Source organism: Corvus brachyrhynchos, unplaced genomic scaffold (assembly GCF_000691975.1).
Source record: "Corvus brachyrhynchos isolate BGI_N302 unplaced genomic scaffold, ASM69197v1 scaffold258, whole genome shotgun sequence".
NCBI lineage: Eukaryota > Metazoa > Chordata > Aves > Passeriformes > Corvidae > Corvus > Corvus brachyrhynchos.
Genome location: NW_008240122.1, coordinates 4,866,318 through 4,883,833, shown reverse-complemented (window position 1 = coordinate 4,883,833; position 17,516 = coordinate 4,866,318). Strand labels below are relative to the sequence as shown.

At 39.8% G+C, this 17,516-nt stretch overlaps 1 protein-coding gene across 1 annotated transcript; it reads right to left on the bottom strand.

Moving 5' to 3' along the window:
- Positions 1–10,846: 10,846 nt before the first annotated feature.
- Positions 10,847–16,922, bottom strand: CRIPT (CXXC repeat containing interactor of PDZ3 domain). The gene is made up of 4 exons (XM_008641744.2): positions 16,761–16,922; positions 16,286–16,340; positions 15,518–15,621; positions 10,847–13,479 (listed from the first exon to the last, which is right to left on the bottom strand). Exons 1-4 carry the CDS (start codon positions 16,840–16,842, stop codon positions 13,415–13,417), a joined length of 306 nt encoding a protein of 101 aa, XP_008639966.1. The 5' UTR covers positions 16,843–16,922; the 3' UTR covers positions 10,847–13,414.
- Positions 16,923–17,516: the final 594 nt, after the last annotated feature.

The following is a 17,516-nucleotide window of genomic DNA, read 5'->3' as shown; positions in this document are numbered from 1 at the left end:
AATCTGGCTTCTGATCCAGACTCGCATAAACTGCACCTCAAAAGAGACTGATTAATAACTTGAATCACTGTTTTAATTATGATTTAATACAGCAAATGGAAATTCCTGACTTGGATCGTTTTATCGTTTTCCATTTCCATGGGGTTTTTACTTCACAGGAAGAGCTGGAGTCTCATTGATTAGTAATGTAGCATTCATTTGCAACAGAACCTAGCTTTTGCATTACATTGGGGCTTCCTTCTGCTAATCAGTAAGACATGTTCTCTTCATGCACAATCACTTAACATGGCATGTATTTATTCTGATTTCTCATGTCTATATTTTATGCTAGAAAAAACTGATATTAAGAGTCAATTCACTTTTGATTCCTGATTAGTGTTAAGCTATGCTTACATGAAAATTGGAATTCAAATATATTATAAACATTCAGAATATTGAAGTAGTGCTTTACTAGCTGAATAAAATCAGGTTAAATACTCAGCTATAGGAATAAAAATGCCTGTCAAAATAAAATTTCCATTTAAAATGTCACCTTGTCTTTGTGAGCTGGATGATTGTTCCTGGGCATTCCATCCTTCACAACGTTATGAAGGTAATGTTATTCTGAAACTGGAGGGAACTAAGTTTCTCAACTCCTTAGCATCTCAGCTGTAAAATACATGTGCCCTGTTTACCTCTACAACTACTAGGCTCTATTTCAGATGCAGTAGTGAATTTCCTATCGGTATTGCTGGGAAGACTTGCAAGCTTGAAGACCACAGTTTAAGAGCTCAGTGGTTACAGTTTCTGATTTGTACCGATACTGCTGTGATCACAGGTTGCTCCACAGATTTAGTTGGCACAGAAATCCTCTTTTCTCATTACTTTATTTAATCTTCACCTTCCCTTCTAGGATCACTCCTACTGGTTATTCAACACTTAGACCCTTTCTTTTTGCAGGTGTGTCCTTGAGTCATGACAAAACTGGCAGATAAAAAGCTCTGCATTGCCTCCCAACCTGACAAAGAAAAATTACCTTCAGGGAGCAGCTGCAAGGTACACAGGTAAAACTCTATCTCCACCTCAAGTTCTGCCCTCTCATAGCAGGCAAGGGTCATTCACAGTCAACAGGAACAGTGCCAATGATAGATTGTGATTTGTTTAGACCAGTAACAAAGATTATCTCAGAATTTTTTTTTTTGTAGGAAATTACAGCTTACATAATACGATTTTATTATAGTTTATATGGGTAATTGCAGCCTTTTATTGGCAGGGCTGTGTCGTGCCATAGAAATGCTGTCTTTTGTGAAAGCATTTCCCAATCAGACTTCTTGAAACCTTGCACACAAAACACTTGCCATCATCTACAAGGAAAAGATTGGCAGGAGGGTGTTCGGTGTGAGAGGTACTTAATTGAGGAGTTGGCACCTCACCCTGAATTGAAATAGCTTCAAGGACATGCTGCAAATATTTTCCTAATGCCCAGACATCTCGGTGGGCAGGGACTTGGCAGGAAGCTGAGGCCTGTATGAAGGGTAGGTTCTGTGGTCTGCTTAGTTAAGATCTAACCACCATATGTACATATTTTACTGGCACCTGCTGATGGCCCTGCTGGGCATCTGCTAGGTTTGCCAGATCACTTTTGCAAACAAATCAAGGATACCTGTAACTTCCAGACTGGTGCCTCTTTCTGGGTAGAAAAAAAGAGTTCTCACAATACAGGAGCTCTCCTCTCTGTTGAAGGGGATGATGCTGTCAAATAATGAGCATACTCCCTACACTTGAAAAAATGGTCCATATACCCCAAAGCCAAAAAAAGCATTTGCCAGTGACCCTACTGTATTCCTACTGTAATTGCAACAAACAGACTGTGATGTTGGAGGTTGCTTTATGACAGTGACAGCAAGGCTGATAATGCATTGGAAATAGATCACACTGGTAAAATAAGATCTCTTTGTTGTGGCTGACAGACATGTTACAGAAAAAGCAAAGGTTTTCATAGTTGACCTTCGAAGATTGTAAAATTTATGAATGTTTAAAATATGTATTAAAATAAGTGGGTGCTGGTTTAACTCTGGCCTCATAGACTTGGCTGGAGGGGAGGAACAAATAGGTTAAACCACAGCTGAACTGCAGAAAGAGAGGCAGGTATTTCACTGGCTAATACAAATGGGACTGGGAGTCCTTAATGTCCCCTTTAAATGCACCCCAGAACTGCCACAACAGTCACATAATCTAAACTGTAACAGCAGCTGAGTATTTTTTTAAACAAAAATATTTTGAGAGATAATTCTACAAAGAATATAGCAATGGTGACTAGTACATAAGATATTATGAGTAAGCCTGAATGCCTTTTTAGTAAGATTAGATATGGTGGTGTATGATCATCTATATTCCCAGCCCAGAACTCCTTCTTGGTACTACACCAACTGGCTTTTCAAAGCATGACACAAATGCTTTCAGCACAACAGACTACTTCATTTCTTAGTGTTCAAATCTGATGGTGTGTGCCTGGAGCACAGCGGGACCATCTCCATGCTACTTCACAAGTACAAGCTATCAAAGCTGATTTTGGACCCAGATTCCATGACCTTGGTGAAGTCATTTGCAGCTAGCTCCACAGAGGAGACAGCAGTGCTCCAGTGCTTCATTTTAGGCCAATTCACGTGCAGTGGGATATTCTGTCTTGAGATGGGCACCGCTGCTTATCTGCACAAAAGTACATTTCAGAGCTGTTCTCAAAAGTTAAGAATGATACTCCTGTGAACCTTTGTCCAGACATAATATTCTAGAATATCAAACTCAGATTGAAGATTTAACATATCATTTTATGGATGCATATGCATTGTATTGCTCATTGTTGACAACAGCAGGACAGTCACCAGTATCTTTAAGGGCAAATGGCCTGAAGTTGTGCCAAGGGAAGTTCAGGTTGAGTATTAGGAAAAATGCCTTCACTGAAAGCATTTTTAAGCATTGGAACAGCCTGCCCAGGAAAGTTGTGGAGTCACACTCCCTGGAAGTGTTCAAAAAACAAGCAGACCTAGTGCTTTGTTATATGCTTTAGTGTGCATGGTGGTATTTGGTGAAAGTCTGGACTTGAAGACCTTGAGGTTTTTTCCACTCCTAATTGTTCTATGATTATTTTGCAGTCTTGCAAGAAGATTCAAAATCCAAAGAAGAATTTTCTCATGCTGATCAAGAATTAAATGGAAACAGACTCCAACAGTTCGACAGCACCAACAGTAAAAACAATTGCCAGACACTAGAGCTACCATATGTGGTGTTTGTGTTATGTTTGGAGAAACTGTATCAGAGAAACAGCGACTTCACAGCTTTGTTCTCACTATTTGTTAGCACCTTGCAGTCTCTTAAAATTCTTGCTAGAGAATAAAAGTATTTAATTCACAGCCACGCAACAAAAAACAGATAAGGTATTCTCTCACTGTTCGCAGCACAGTGCCACTGTAACTTTTTACTAGTGAGAATCTAAAATGACCTACTCATTCCCACACAAGAAAACAAAACCAAACCAACTCAGCCTACCTACTACCAAAGCCTACAGAAGAAAAACTTAACTACATATTCCCAAAGACACACAGGCATTACCCAGATGTCAAGGAGAACTGGATGACCAAACGTCCTTAGACCAATAAGCCCTGCTCTTGAGGATTCAGCCCCACTTAAAAGGGTTTTATGGATTACTTTCTAAAAGATGCCTTGATTAAAAAAGGTCTCTGTCTTGGGGTGACTTTATGATGTGTATCCCCTATCGCTGCTCTATGCCCAGACATGATTCCTGTGCCTGTCTCTGTCTTTAAAACTGGGTGCAAGAGAAAGAAAAAAAGCCAGACGAACTTTTCAAAGCAGTTTGTGCTCCAAGGTCACTCTCTCTCTCTGCGTGCTTCTGTGGCGGCAAACGTGGAGGAAAGCACCCTTTTTGCTGCTTTTCAGCCAGCTTTTGGCTCTGTTTCTCCGGAGAGAGATGGAGAGTTAAACTTTTTTTTCTCCCTGGGACTTTGGCTTCTTCTTCTCTTCTGGACTGTTCAACAGTACCAGAACACACTGGGAGACCTTACATCTCCAGCCTGGAGAGGCCTATGCCAAGAACCCAGCTCCAAAGACACACCCACAGAAAGGACTGACATCTTCCCAGGTTTCTCTCCACAGCGAGAGCTTTCATTATTTAGCATTATTCTTTTCCCATTGTGCATTGTGTCTGTTAAATAAATAGTTTTTTTCCCTTTCACCTTCCTCTGAGAAAATTTTTTTCTTCCCAAACCCAGTGGGGGAGGGATGGCTGTAATCTGCACTCTATCAGAGCACGTTCAAATTTGGACATTCCTCCAAATTTGTCTCAAACCAGGACAGTCTCCCCAGACAGCATTCTGCCTATGAACAGCCAGAAAATACAAGATTGATGTAATCTGCTTCTCCACTGTGCTCTATCCTTTCTGGCTGGCAGAATTCGGGTGCAAGCTAGTATTCCCAGCTGGCATGGTTAGACAAACACGCCACAATGCTCCAGAAACTGCTACCTGTTAAGCTGCCCTTTGGAATTCATGGCCCACCAGAAAAACAGCAAGGCAATTATGTGCCCATACCTAAAAGTCACTAGCAGAAATTTGGTTAAGTGAACTACAATGAAATATGGATATGTGGCTGTGGAGAGCCATTCTCCTCCAGAACTGCCCCTTTCCTCCACACAAATGCTTCTATATCCTGAAATTAGGACTCTCTAATACACAGAAATGTTACGGGGCCTTCTGCAGAATCCAAAGAAGAGTACAAACCTATATTTGTTTAGCTCTCAAAAAACATTTTTAATAATTTTCCTTAACCTAATCTTCTAAGACAACTTGGAGAAGGGTTGAATGACATACTGTATCATGCAATGAAGTACCATGCAATGTGTATCAGTACTGCACTATCAGCCTGCTTTGATTTATCAAAAATGTTCAGTCATCAGTTAACAGGCTGCCTGATTCCTCCAGTGAGGGCAATTTATTTGCCATTAGCTAGAAATTCCAGCTCAGAAGCAGTTTCCCACTTTTTGAAGGGAATACAGAACCAATAAGGTAACACAAAAAATCAGCTTCTATTGTGTCACTACATACCCACTAGCAGCAAGCTGAATTTTTATTAAAATTTTACTGGAAAGAAATCTGCAGTAACAGTAAATCAGATAGTGATGGTATATAAAAAATACCACTTGTTCTGATATGCCACATGTTGTACCTTATTTAGACTGTGCAGTACCTTATTACACAGCTTGATGTGAGCATGCATTCTCAATGAAATAAATTTAATGGGAATTAGGTCCCTAACTACCCTTAGATATTTGCACCTCTAAACCAAATGAGGAGCAATACTTGGGAGAAAGAGATACTATACTGCATCAGGAAGAGTGACAAAATCTGACTGTTAACTTGAATTTGAATCAAAATTTTACCTTCTTTAGATTTTGGGGGGTTTTTCCTATAGGATTATTGATTTATTCAGCATTCCTAGTTTCACCAGTTTTATGAATACAGCATTTTTCAAATGCAAATGTACTTTCAGATATAGTTGTTCTTCAATGCACTGTAATCCCATTGACCCAATGTCTTGACAAAACACCCTACAACAAGCTGGATATGCCTTAATCTTTGGCAGAATTGGGATAATATATCATAGCCCATATGTGTTCAAGTAAGAACAAATTGAACTGATAGTTTTATGTATGAAATGTTCAATGAATGTCAAAATTCCTACCTAACTTTAATCAGTGCTGAAAGCTGACCAGTTATACAGAGGAAGTGTTTACATAAACAAAACAGCTGCATAGCCCAAAGCATTAAGTACTGGTATGAAACTTAACACATAAAATGTTATGGAAAACTGTTTGAATGGACCTACCTCGAGGGGGAAAAAATCCCATATGAAAACTCTGCTCTGTTTTTCAAACTAATTCCCTCATTAAAGTGCTTCTTGTGTCAAACTCCTGTCGTAGTGTGTCCTGGTCACACAGGTACCAAAGTATTGCACATGGAAAGGGAGCACAGAGGCAAGCCATCTCCCAGACATCTGCATATGCCACAGCTCTTTTCAGTGAGTTCTAGCCCCAACCTGACACCAACTTCCTCATCAGCCTTGGACAGATCAGCTGAATGCTTCCTATTTATCCACCTGGTGTGGGATTGTAGGGGAAAATGAATGCTTACCAAGTGCTCAGTGACAGAAATGTGAGCCTGTGTTCCACACACTTTTACTGCTCCTAGTCCGACCATTTTCTACCTCAATCCAAATGGTGATCTTTTTTATTACGAATATAAAGGCAGGAATAAAGCCAGAGCATATGGCACTTTATGGTTGAGCAGTGTTTATAGAATTGCATTTCACAGCTAGCATGTGACAAGCACACTTGTCAAAACCTGGCTAACCTATATATTCACCTCTAAAGAATCTTCAGGACCTTGCCATATATAATCTCATACTGGAAAGGACTTGAAACTTTTAATTATTTGCTTAGATAAACTTAAACTTTAAAAAAAAAGTCCCTGGCCCCCAGCTGTTTCTGAAGAAAACCAAAACAAAACACAACACAATCTTCAGAAATATTTCATGGAATAAAAAAGCATGGAGATTGCAAGCTGGTTTATAACCTTAATATCTGCGTGATCATTTGTTTTTAATTCAGCTAAGATAAATAATTTAAAAGGTTTTCTCTTTTATAATGAATGTGGCAGTCTTTAAAAACTGTTTTTTTCTTTTTAATTCATGTGTCATAATACCTAGTCATCTATTTTTTCCTCAGTGCAAGTATTAGTACTGCACTTACTCAAAGTTTACCAATAACAAGTGCTTGTATGTTACCCAGGAAATCTGGATCCAAAAAAATAAAGGGTGGGAGAGGAGTGTTGTGAATATTATCAGCAGAAACTGGAGAAATAAATTGCATTTGCTGTTCTCTAAAAAGTTTTTCTAGAAGCTTCAAAGACAGTTCACTATTTGTAATGTTTTAGAGTTTGCCACAGAAATTAAATTTGAATACTAGAACCTGAATTCTGCTGCTTTTACTAACAGACACTTCTTTCCTTAGCTACCACCAGGAGCTTCTCTGCCCAGTGCCTCCACAGTAGCACTGCAGGATGCCACACAGACTGAGAACATGATGCCCCCTTCTTCCTCTCCAGGGCAGCCCTCCCAAATTTATGTAAATCCATACTGATCTACTTACCTGCCCACTATTTCTAAGATAGGCTGGGAAATGTGCCAGTTTGGCGAGTCTCTGAATTTATATGTCACATATTCTGATGAGAAGGGCAGCAATTAATGTTACTAACATCTCATTATCCAAACCAGGATCTATTTTAAGGTAGAGCGACTCAGTCACAGCTTCAGGCTCACTTCAAATTCAGGCTGACACCACTGCATAAACAAAATATGCCTGATCTTTCAAAGATATCTTTGGAACTCTAATAACAAACAAACCAAACCAAACCAATCTAAAAATCAGCAGAAATAACTGTTCTCCTATATAATTTTTTTTTACTTCCCATCCTTTAGGAAACAACGCCTTTGAAAGCCATAAAATGAAAGCTATTCATCACTGAAATGTCATATCATCATTTTTTCAAAAGCCTCCCATAGAAAGACAGACAATTTAAGATGTCAGAGTAAAGACTTTGCTTAATCCAATTTTAATCTGTAAAAGACGACAATTGGACTGGGCTAGAAGCCAGCTCCCAGAGAGCCAAGCCTTTTGTCACACATAGTCTTATTTGCACTGCTGTGTTACTGAACAGTAGTAAACATATCAGAAGAGTAAATATCCATGACACAATCTGGGAGCTCTATCAACTTAAAATCTTTACCTTCTATGGCAGCAAGGAACAAACAAAAATCAACAGCAAGTAATGATTTCCTGGACACTGGGCTGGTTATGATATATTTAAGATGCATGTGATGAGACCCATTAGCCAGTAGAAAATGGCAAATGGGAGTTTTGTGTGTTTGCATGTGACCTGAAACAGTTAACAATAATGATATTTAATCATCAGCACCGTGATGACGCAGAAAACAAACCCTCCTCAGCATCTGTTTTCCCAATGGCACATGGCAGATGAACATACAGCAAGTGAATTTGCTGGAAGTGCTTATGCCTAGTGAGTCACTAACATTGCTAAATTCAGTTTGCATGTTTTAGTGCAAAGAGAGAGACAGAAAGGAAGGAGTAGTTTTGAGAAGTTTTCTACTAGAAAGTCAGTCTGAAAATGCCTGCTCAATTAGGTACTTATTTGGTCATCAAGTCACCAGTGCCTGAAAAATCTACTTGCTATTTATCACAAATGAATGGCATCAAGGCAAAAAACCAAGAGTCAGTAGTGTCCTCCTGAACCATGTAACAAAGTAACCTTTTACTACCAATGCCCACATGGAGAACACCTCATCCATCTCTTTCTTCAGTTTCTTGGCAAGATTTCAGGTTCCTTCAACAGAGCTTTTTCTGTTGCCCTTAAGTGCGAGAAGTAAGCGCTCCCTGTCAACAGAGCACTTGCATGTTCTGCATTAGCCAGACATGATGAACACACATTCTGCAAAGTGAACTATGGCCCCTCCCATAGAAGTTGATAAAAAACCAGTTCCTGATGAATTTTAGATGACAACTTCTTCCATAAAAGCACATATTTGGGAGGAAGACAAGCAGTTCAAAACCAACTGGTCTTCCTATGAGGCACAGCTATAATCCCCACAAAAAGGAATACTAGGATTTGTTATTTGGAAGGCCTGCCATCTGGCTTTCTCATATTGTCCAACCAGTCCTGCTAATTGGGAGAGCAAAAATACTTTTGCTTAATAGCAAACCTCAGCTGTGAAGCAGCAATCTGTTCATTCTCCCATGATATTCAGGGTCAGTTTTTCTGTCACTACTATTCCCTTTTGCACCTGGCCACCTTTATTTTCTAAACCACTGATCTAGTAAGAAACTCTTAAGCAAAGGAGATATGCTCATGATCCCACACTGAACCAGTGCTCACTGAATAGCCAGTTCTATCATGCAACTGGTAGGTCAGTGCCTGGGGAACAACATGCCAAAAACCACTCTTGGATTCTCCAACACCCAAAGTAAATGACAGAAAAAGGTCCATCTTTAGGCCATATATACTTACAGGAGATCAGGAAGCCCAGTTCCAATCCAGGAAAAGCAATGACTTGTCAAGAGGATTTCTAAAGACTTCAGTAGCTGCAGAATTTCATTCACAGCATAGAGGCCCTACCATAAGCTAAATTTTGTCATTCTAGATGTAAAGAGCTTATGCTCCTGGCTTGTGTCTTTCAATGAATAATGAATCTCCCATGCTGGGGAATCTTCTGTGTCTGGGAAACGTACAGCTTTGTATTAGAAAAATAAAGCAACATGGTTCATTGCACTATTTTGAACAGCTGTCTTTCAATTTTTGCACATCCCTCTTATGACCACTGACAATACAAAGGCACCAGCCATTCTTGCCCAGAACTGTGGGGAGATTGGCAGAGGGCTGTGGCCTAAGTGTCTCTGGGTAGAGCAGAACTGGAAGATTTGTACAATCTGAGGCACTGCAGAGAGATGGGCTGATGATAGGAGTGATGCCAGAACAAGCAGGTGCAACAGACTTACCATTTGAAACCTGTATATCTCTTATTTTGCCAAAAAATAAAAATTAAAAAAAAAAAAAAGAGAGATTTTGGTGCAAGTCTGAGCCATTTTCAAGAAAAACTGAAAGCAAAGTGGTCAGTGACATCCTTGTATAGAAGACAAAGTCTTTCTGGTTATTATTCTGCTAATGAAGGAATGAACCCAAGATGGAAAAAACCACCACCACATTTCTACAAGTAAACAATTAAAATAGTCTTAATGCTTTGGAACAATATTGCCAAATGATCATACTTGAATGGTCCTTTTTCCAGCTCCTGCAGCAGGAAGAGCAGGGTTAAAAAAACAAAACAACAGGGGGAAGAATGGGAGAACACCCTGACACAACAAGGACCCTTCAACAGCTCCTGTTTAATTTTCATCTGATTGGCTTCTCCAGTCACAGTAGCATTATGTAGCTAATTGTTCTCTTAATAGTTTGCACCAAAATGCTGCTTATACTTAGCTCACTAATAGCTCTGGCCAATGGATACACAAAGGAACAGCAAGGACAGTGTAAGAATTCAGCTGTACCAAAGAAAATTCTAGTCCTACTAAATTTGGCAGCACAAATCTCTTATGTTACCTGTGATTTAGAGGACAGGCTGATCATCTGGGAATATTACTGTGTTCTTCTCAGTATATTAAACAAAACTGGCAACTTTCCATTACAAATTTTGTTTTTCACTGCATAATGTCTCAGGAAAGACGTCCCATCCTTACAATACAATTTTAGCATCAACAATATGCTTTTACATGAAAATTCAATTATACTGAGGGTGTATATAAGTTTAATAGCCACCCTTAAGTGCTCCTCTGTCCAGGCTGCCTTGAACTGTGGTACATCTCTGAGGTTTTAAGGAGATGGATGCCTTGCGATCTAAATTTAAAGCAGTGAGACTTCAAAATAATGCTTGGAAAATGAGCTTTTCTGAAAGTTCACTGTTGCATCAGCAAATTTTACAGATCTCTGGAACTGATACTCTCATGAAGCTGAGGAGCATTAAGAGCTACAGATGAAAGATCCTGAGCACATAAAAACCACTGGAAAAACAATAGAGTTTGTATCCACCATTAAAAAAACCAAAACAAAACCTGTCTTTCTTTTACAACAAAAGGAGATTCTAACATGCAAAAACAGCTTTCCAGTAATAGGACACAAATGTACAAAAGCTCAATTCACTAAATAATTATGAACCAAGCATCACATTATTTAAATTCCTGTTGTTCTTTAATTGGTTTCAAAAGGAGGTAAGAGTTCATTCAGTGCCAATAGTCATAGAGTGCAATAAACATCCAGTTCATACCAATTCATTCAAGAATTATGATGCCAGGCTTTTGAAATAGAGATTGTGGCCAGTTGTAGGAAGACAAGTTTTATTCACAGAATAGTAAAAATCAATCTTATTGCACATACCCATAAAGGTTGAAGAGTTCAGGGATTGTTGGGGAATCTGCCATCTGAAATTTTCACACACACTGCTGACAAGATTTGCTGCAAAACGTGAAGCCAATTACAGACAATTTCTTTTCACCCATATAAAGGATGAGTCATAGAGATATACACTAATATGAGAATTCCTTGATGTGTTTGGAAACAAGTGGCCAGCACCAAGCTCTCCCCAGCTAGCTAATCCATGTATCTCCATGCAATTGTTGCAGTAGGAGAAGCTTTTACAATAAAAAGCAGCAGCATTGCTCTCTTCTTTTGGGAGACCCAGCTCATTCCACTATCCCAACAAAGCTTCTCAGCAAATATAAAATGCCAAAAATAATTACCTCTTTAGCAACTGCAGGAAGCCAACACATTTGAACAAGAAACTTTGGTGATAAATGCTCAACAATGGATAGTTAAGGATGACAGAAAATATCAGACAATCCCCTTTAGAGGGCTACTTGCAGCACAACTACAGCATGAGGAAGGCAACAGCAAAGAGGATAACTATGTGCCCAGTGTTCTTCATTTTGCCCCACAGAAAGAAAGCAATTTTTAAGTTTCCATTAGTCATGCAATTTCCTCAGTAATGAGAACAAAAGGAAACCTAAAAGAATATCTATTCATAGGGAAATTCCCATTGATAGTTTTTCTGTTACAGTTGCAGAAGCATAAAATTGCCAAGAGGAGGCTGCAGGGAGGAATAAACACTTAAATAGGTCTAGTAAAATCTTTACCATGAATTAAGAATGAATAATTCTTTGCCCTTAAATTAAGAATTAATTAAGAATGAATGATTCTTTTTTCTTAAAATACATGCAAAGGCAGTAGTTATTATGCTCCATGACAGAAATTGCTTTAATATGTAGAAACTAAGCAAAGGACAAAAGAATCACAGAGCCACAGTCAGCCTCTCATGTTCAGAGACTCACTTCAAGTCTTGTATCAAACCAGAGCTGAAAAGCAGGTAGCCTGCTTTGATCTTTCAAATTTGACACGTATGTAAGCAATTACATCATAGAATTCAAGAGCCAGTTTCAAAGCAAGTGTTTAAAAGCCAGACTAACTTAGAAAATGACGAGACTGAGATATTTAGAAATCGATGCTCATTATTTTATTGCCCTGGGCCACCTGATACTGTATGTAAAGTCACCTTGGAGGCTAACAACAGAATAGCTGATCAGTCTTAATGCCTGTGCTGGTTTTGGATGGGGTGGAGTTAGTTTTCTTCCCAGTGGCTTGTTGGGGCTGTGTTCTGGATTTGTGCTGAACACAGAGCTGATAATACAGAGATGTTTTTGCTATTGCAGAGCAGGGCTTACACAGAGCCAAGGCCTTTTCTGCCTTTTGTACTGCCACAATGGCAAGGAAGTTGGGGCTGCCTGGAGGTTGGGAGGAGACACAGCCAGGACAGGTGACCCCAACTGACCTAAAGGATATTCCAGACCACACAACACCATGCTCAGTGCATAAAGTGGGAGGAAGAAGAAGGAAGGGGGGATATTCTGAGTGATGAGTTTGTCTTCCCAAGAAACCATAATGGGTGAGGGGCCCTGCTCTCCTGGAGATGGCTGAACACCTGCCTGCCCACAGGAAGCAATGAATTTCTTCCTTGTTTTGCTTTCCCTATTAAACTGTCTTTATCCCATGAGTTTCAAACTTTTACCCTTCCAATTCTCTCCCCAATCCTGATGGTGGGGGAGTGAGTGAGCAGCTCCATGGGGCTTGGTTGCTGGCTGGGGCTAAACCACAACAATGCCAAAGAAAGAACTGGCAGGGCAACACACCAGATTTCAGTAGCTTAACAATTTGTGATTTAACCAACCATACTGTAGGCAGAAACAAAATACAACAGGACAATTGCTTTAAAATCTGAAGAGCAAGGACGTACTAGTTTGGGAAGAGAATAATTATAAATACTTATAGGCACGGAACTAAATGAAGATACTTTAATGAGGTGACGCAAACTCATATTTTATACATCTACAAAACATTACCGTAAGATAAGCAGAAGACTTGTGATAGGCAAAAAAAAAGAGTATTCATCTCAAAGATCTGTGTTCTGATGGTAACATAGTTTCAACCTATCCACCAGGATCTTCTCATTCCTGTTGAACTGTATCAGTTGCTGAAAGCCATTACCTTTAAATACCAGCTAATATTAGTGCTAAACCAACAATAATCCAATATTATGTACATTTTAGGCAAATAATCAGGCTGTCTTTACCTCTCATTCCAAGTAAATGTACTATCTTCCAGAAAGCACTATTCACAAATGATTTTAGAGAAAAGTTACTGTACAAAGACACAGAAGCTAAAGTTCATAAAAACACTAGCCAGTACAATTAGACAGAAGTTTGCTTGTAGTTCTTCGTATCCAAGACCTTCTTGCCACACATGGAGCAGATGCCTATAAGCACACAAAAAGTGTGTAAATTATTTTAAAATCATTAAAGTCTTTCTTCAAAAACAGTTGCTGTTTTTGTAAAGATCTTTTTAAAAAAAATTGTTCAAATGGGCTCTCACTGACAATCTTATCTGTGCATGTTCTCAAAAGATACTATGAACTTAGAAGTAACATTGTAACTCCTAATACAAATTAGTATCTGCAGCATATGTGTAATGCTTCCACTTTAGAACATAAGCTCTATTTTGAGAGCATTATGATTCACGATACTGCCTGAAGCCTCTGTAATTTGCTGGAATGCCCGAAGAGAGCCAGGAGAGGCTCACATCTGACAAACAGGTAAAAATGGTGTATTGTTAATCGTTTAAAGTCCTGTAGCCAAATGAGGCATGAGGTGGACAGGAAGTAGCAGGACTAAGAAAATACAGTCACCAACAAACTGACTGCTAAATGGGGCATTAACAGGTGGGGGGCTTCAGACAACTGAGAAAGTTTAGAACACGTTTTCACAGAATTAAGGTATTTATGGAGCAAGAATACTTGAGAAGTGAACACTGATGTCCCAAAGGACTTTGTCCTAAACTCTAGGAGTGTCAAGTCAAAAGACCAGAGCACCAAAACGTACATAAGTTTGGCAGAGGAGTGGGTTGTCTCAATCTCTCCCCCTCCTTCCAAAGCAGAAAGGTGCTAAATCTTTTATCCGTAGGACCACTTCTCAATTTACACAAACATTGACCAGCAGACAAAAAATGTCAAGTGGCATCTGCTCCTGCTCTCTCCAAATCGTGTGCTTTCATATACTGACATCATGACTGGACATGTATCTAGCAGTCCATTAGGGAAGAGAACAGCAGGGAACATGCCACATGATTTACTCTGGAGACCAAAATTCAGCCCACTAAATATTGACTTCAAGTCTAAACTGAGGAGTAATTAACTTAAGATTGCCTCCCAATTTTGGAGATATGCAACAGCTGAAGCACTAAGCTGTATGACTGCATTTGCTTCGAGAAATATGCCCCAATTACATCTTTGATGGTTAGAGCTACAACCTAAAGCACTTAGAAAGGTCTTAATTTTATGAAGAAGACAGGTTCAACCTGGAAGGATACACAAGCAGACAAAGATCAAATCCCGAAGCCCACCCAAGCCAGCCACAAATTTAAGAAAGAGAACAAGGTTCTACCACTTGGGATTCAGCCATCTGGTGAGCACCTAGCAGGCAGCATTCCTACAGCAGGCTGCTAAACCACTGGCTTAGTGACACAGGACATATTTATTGAACAATTAATTTCATAAACAAAGCTTACTACTGGTTAGCTGTAGCTCTACATCTAAAAATCAGTTCACCTTATGTGCTATAATGACTCCTTGGCCTTAAATCATGATACTTTTTCCCCACCCAGGAATTTTAGATTTAGCTGTTATAAAAAGGGGAGAAGAGAGAAGTGAGCAGAAGAGGGACTGCAACAAGCAATTGAGTTTTACAAGACCTGGGATTTTTTAAATTAAGGAAAATCAAACTTGTTAGATGACAGTTCTCCATGCAATTGCCAAGATTAAGTTTAGAGTTATTTTTCCAAATCTACTGATTTAGATACCACAAACATTCTAAAAGAAGCAGAATTACAGAATTACAAAGGTTTAAAAGAATCTCCTTCAGTCTCCAGTCCTGCCCCACTCAAAACAGCTAACTTGGATAAGGCTGGCTCAGGACTGTTCAAGTCATGCTCTGAATACCTCCTGTAAAGATTCTACAACCTCTGTTACTAGAATATTTGATCACTCCCACACTGAAAAATCGCTTTCCTTTTATGTAATTAGAATTTTCCACATTCTAACCTGTGTACACTATTTCTTAATCTATTACTGTGTACCTCAGAAGGGTCTGACTCCATGTTCCCCGTGCCGTCCTATTAGTAGCTGAAGACAGCAATTAAATCTCATCTTAGCCTTCTCTTCCTAATTACAAATTCAGGTGTTGTACTTCCTCTCTGGTTTCAAGCCAAACTAGGGTATTTTGGCACTCAGTGAAACTCACCTTTTTTATAGGCACATCCTTGACAATAGTGGGACCCTGGCTGATGGACAGAACTCTTACAAATGCGACATATTGCAAATTTGTTCTTTCCATAAGGATCAAATCTGAGAAAAAGGAAGAGTATTTTATTTATACACCTTGAAATGAAGTATTTTTTCTGCCTCATCCTAAAAAGTCCAAGCCAGAGGGTGCAGTCAGAAACTCCAGCAAAAACTGTTATTTAGAAAAGGGACACACAAGAATTATTTCTAATAGGCTGCACAAAGTATGCAGAAAAGCTCCCACTTTCCCCATTAAGAAACATTTCTTCCATCACAGACAAAAACTTCATGAAAGCAGAACTAAAAATATGTATTTTTATTAAGATACTACATGACTTTGAACTTAAACACCTTCCAGCAGCATTTTGCCCCCTTGCAAACAGAAAGTCCCTCAGACATGAAGGAAATACTCAAGAGATTATCCTGACAATATTAGCACAGAAAATAAGCATTTCCCGGCTTCTCTCCTATAAAACCATCAAATCCTAGCAATTCCAGTGAGAACTGCAATAAAATACTTGCCCAGACTCTCAGATTGAGCAGAAAGCACCCATGAAATATGGATGGATGCATTTGTACTGACAAATCAAATACCATAATCCCCACAGTTATTATTTACTTAGTGTGTTTTGGACAAGTCTGGAGTAGTTGCCCAGGTATGCAGGAAACAGGCCTCAGTTAGTTTGCTAACCGATGTTCTTAGCCAAAATCAGCGTTCAATACTAACCTTGCCTTCTTTGAGGTCAACGCCTTGTTTTCATTTAATTTGCGACCACCGCTTTCTACAAAAAGAATAAATCAATAACTGAATAAATCTCCCAGTTCCAAGCATACTTCAAAAATCTTTGTTTACAACTTTTACACATATGCAAATAAATTTACAGAGAGAGATAAAACACTCAGCACAGCATTAGGGGACAGGATAACAGAACACTTTATACTGCCTTTAAATACTCTGTGTATTGTCCTTGCATACAAGAAGGAAAAAAACCCAAAAAACAAAACAGACAAGTTCAACACTGAAGAGTCCTGGACAAATAAATTCCCAATGCACTAAATTAGCATGGGAGGGAAAGTACACAAGTTAATATTTAACCTGATTAATAATACAAAGTTTTGGTCTTAAGATGGTGACATAGCTCGGGTGCCCAACTGGCTTTAGAATACCTCAAAACCAAGTTGTTAAACCTTCCTGAGGTTACCTGTAGTGTTTCTTGCACCATCTTTCCATGTATCGGGAGTGATCACTGTCCCAAGCTTCTTCTCGCCTACATAAGGAAACATTACAAAGGAAAAGATTCAGAAGCACAGAATCAGTTAGGGTGGAACAGACCTCTGAGATCATCGAGTCCCACCCGTGAGCAATCACCTCCATGTAACTAGACCATGGCACTGAGTGCCACATCCAGGCTTTCCTTAAGCACCTCCAGGGACGGTGACTCCGCCGCCTCCCTGGGCAGCCCATTCCAATGTGTAATCTCCCTCTCCAGGACGAAATTCTTCTGAATGTCCAACCTAAGCCTTCCCATCCCAGTTTAAGACCACATCCTCTTGTCCCGTCGGTGGTCACCCGGGAGAAGAGGCCGACCCCCGCCTGGCTCCGCCCTCCCTTCAGGGAGCTGCAGAGAGCAGCAAGGCCATCTCTGAGCCTCCTCCTCTCCAGACTAAACCACCACAGCACCCTCGGCCGCTCCTCATCAGACTCTGCGCTCCAGACACTTCCCCAGCTCCGCTGCCCTTCCTGGGACCTGCTCCACAGGTTTTTTTTTGTAGTGAGGGGCCAAGAACTGAACACAGCACTCGAGATGCGGCCTCAGCAGTGCCGAGTTCAGGGGGGACAATCACTTTCCCGTTCCTGCTGCTCACGCTACTGCTGATAGAGGACAGAATCATTTAAACTATGTGTATTAATACGCTCCACAGGCGGAGAATGACAGCTCACACGGGGCCCTGCCGGG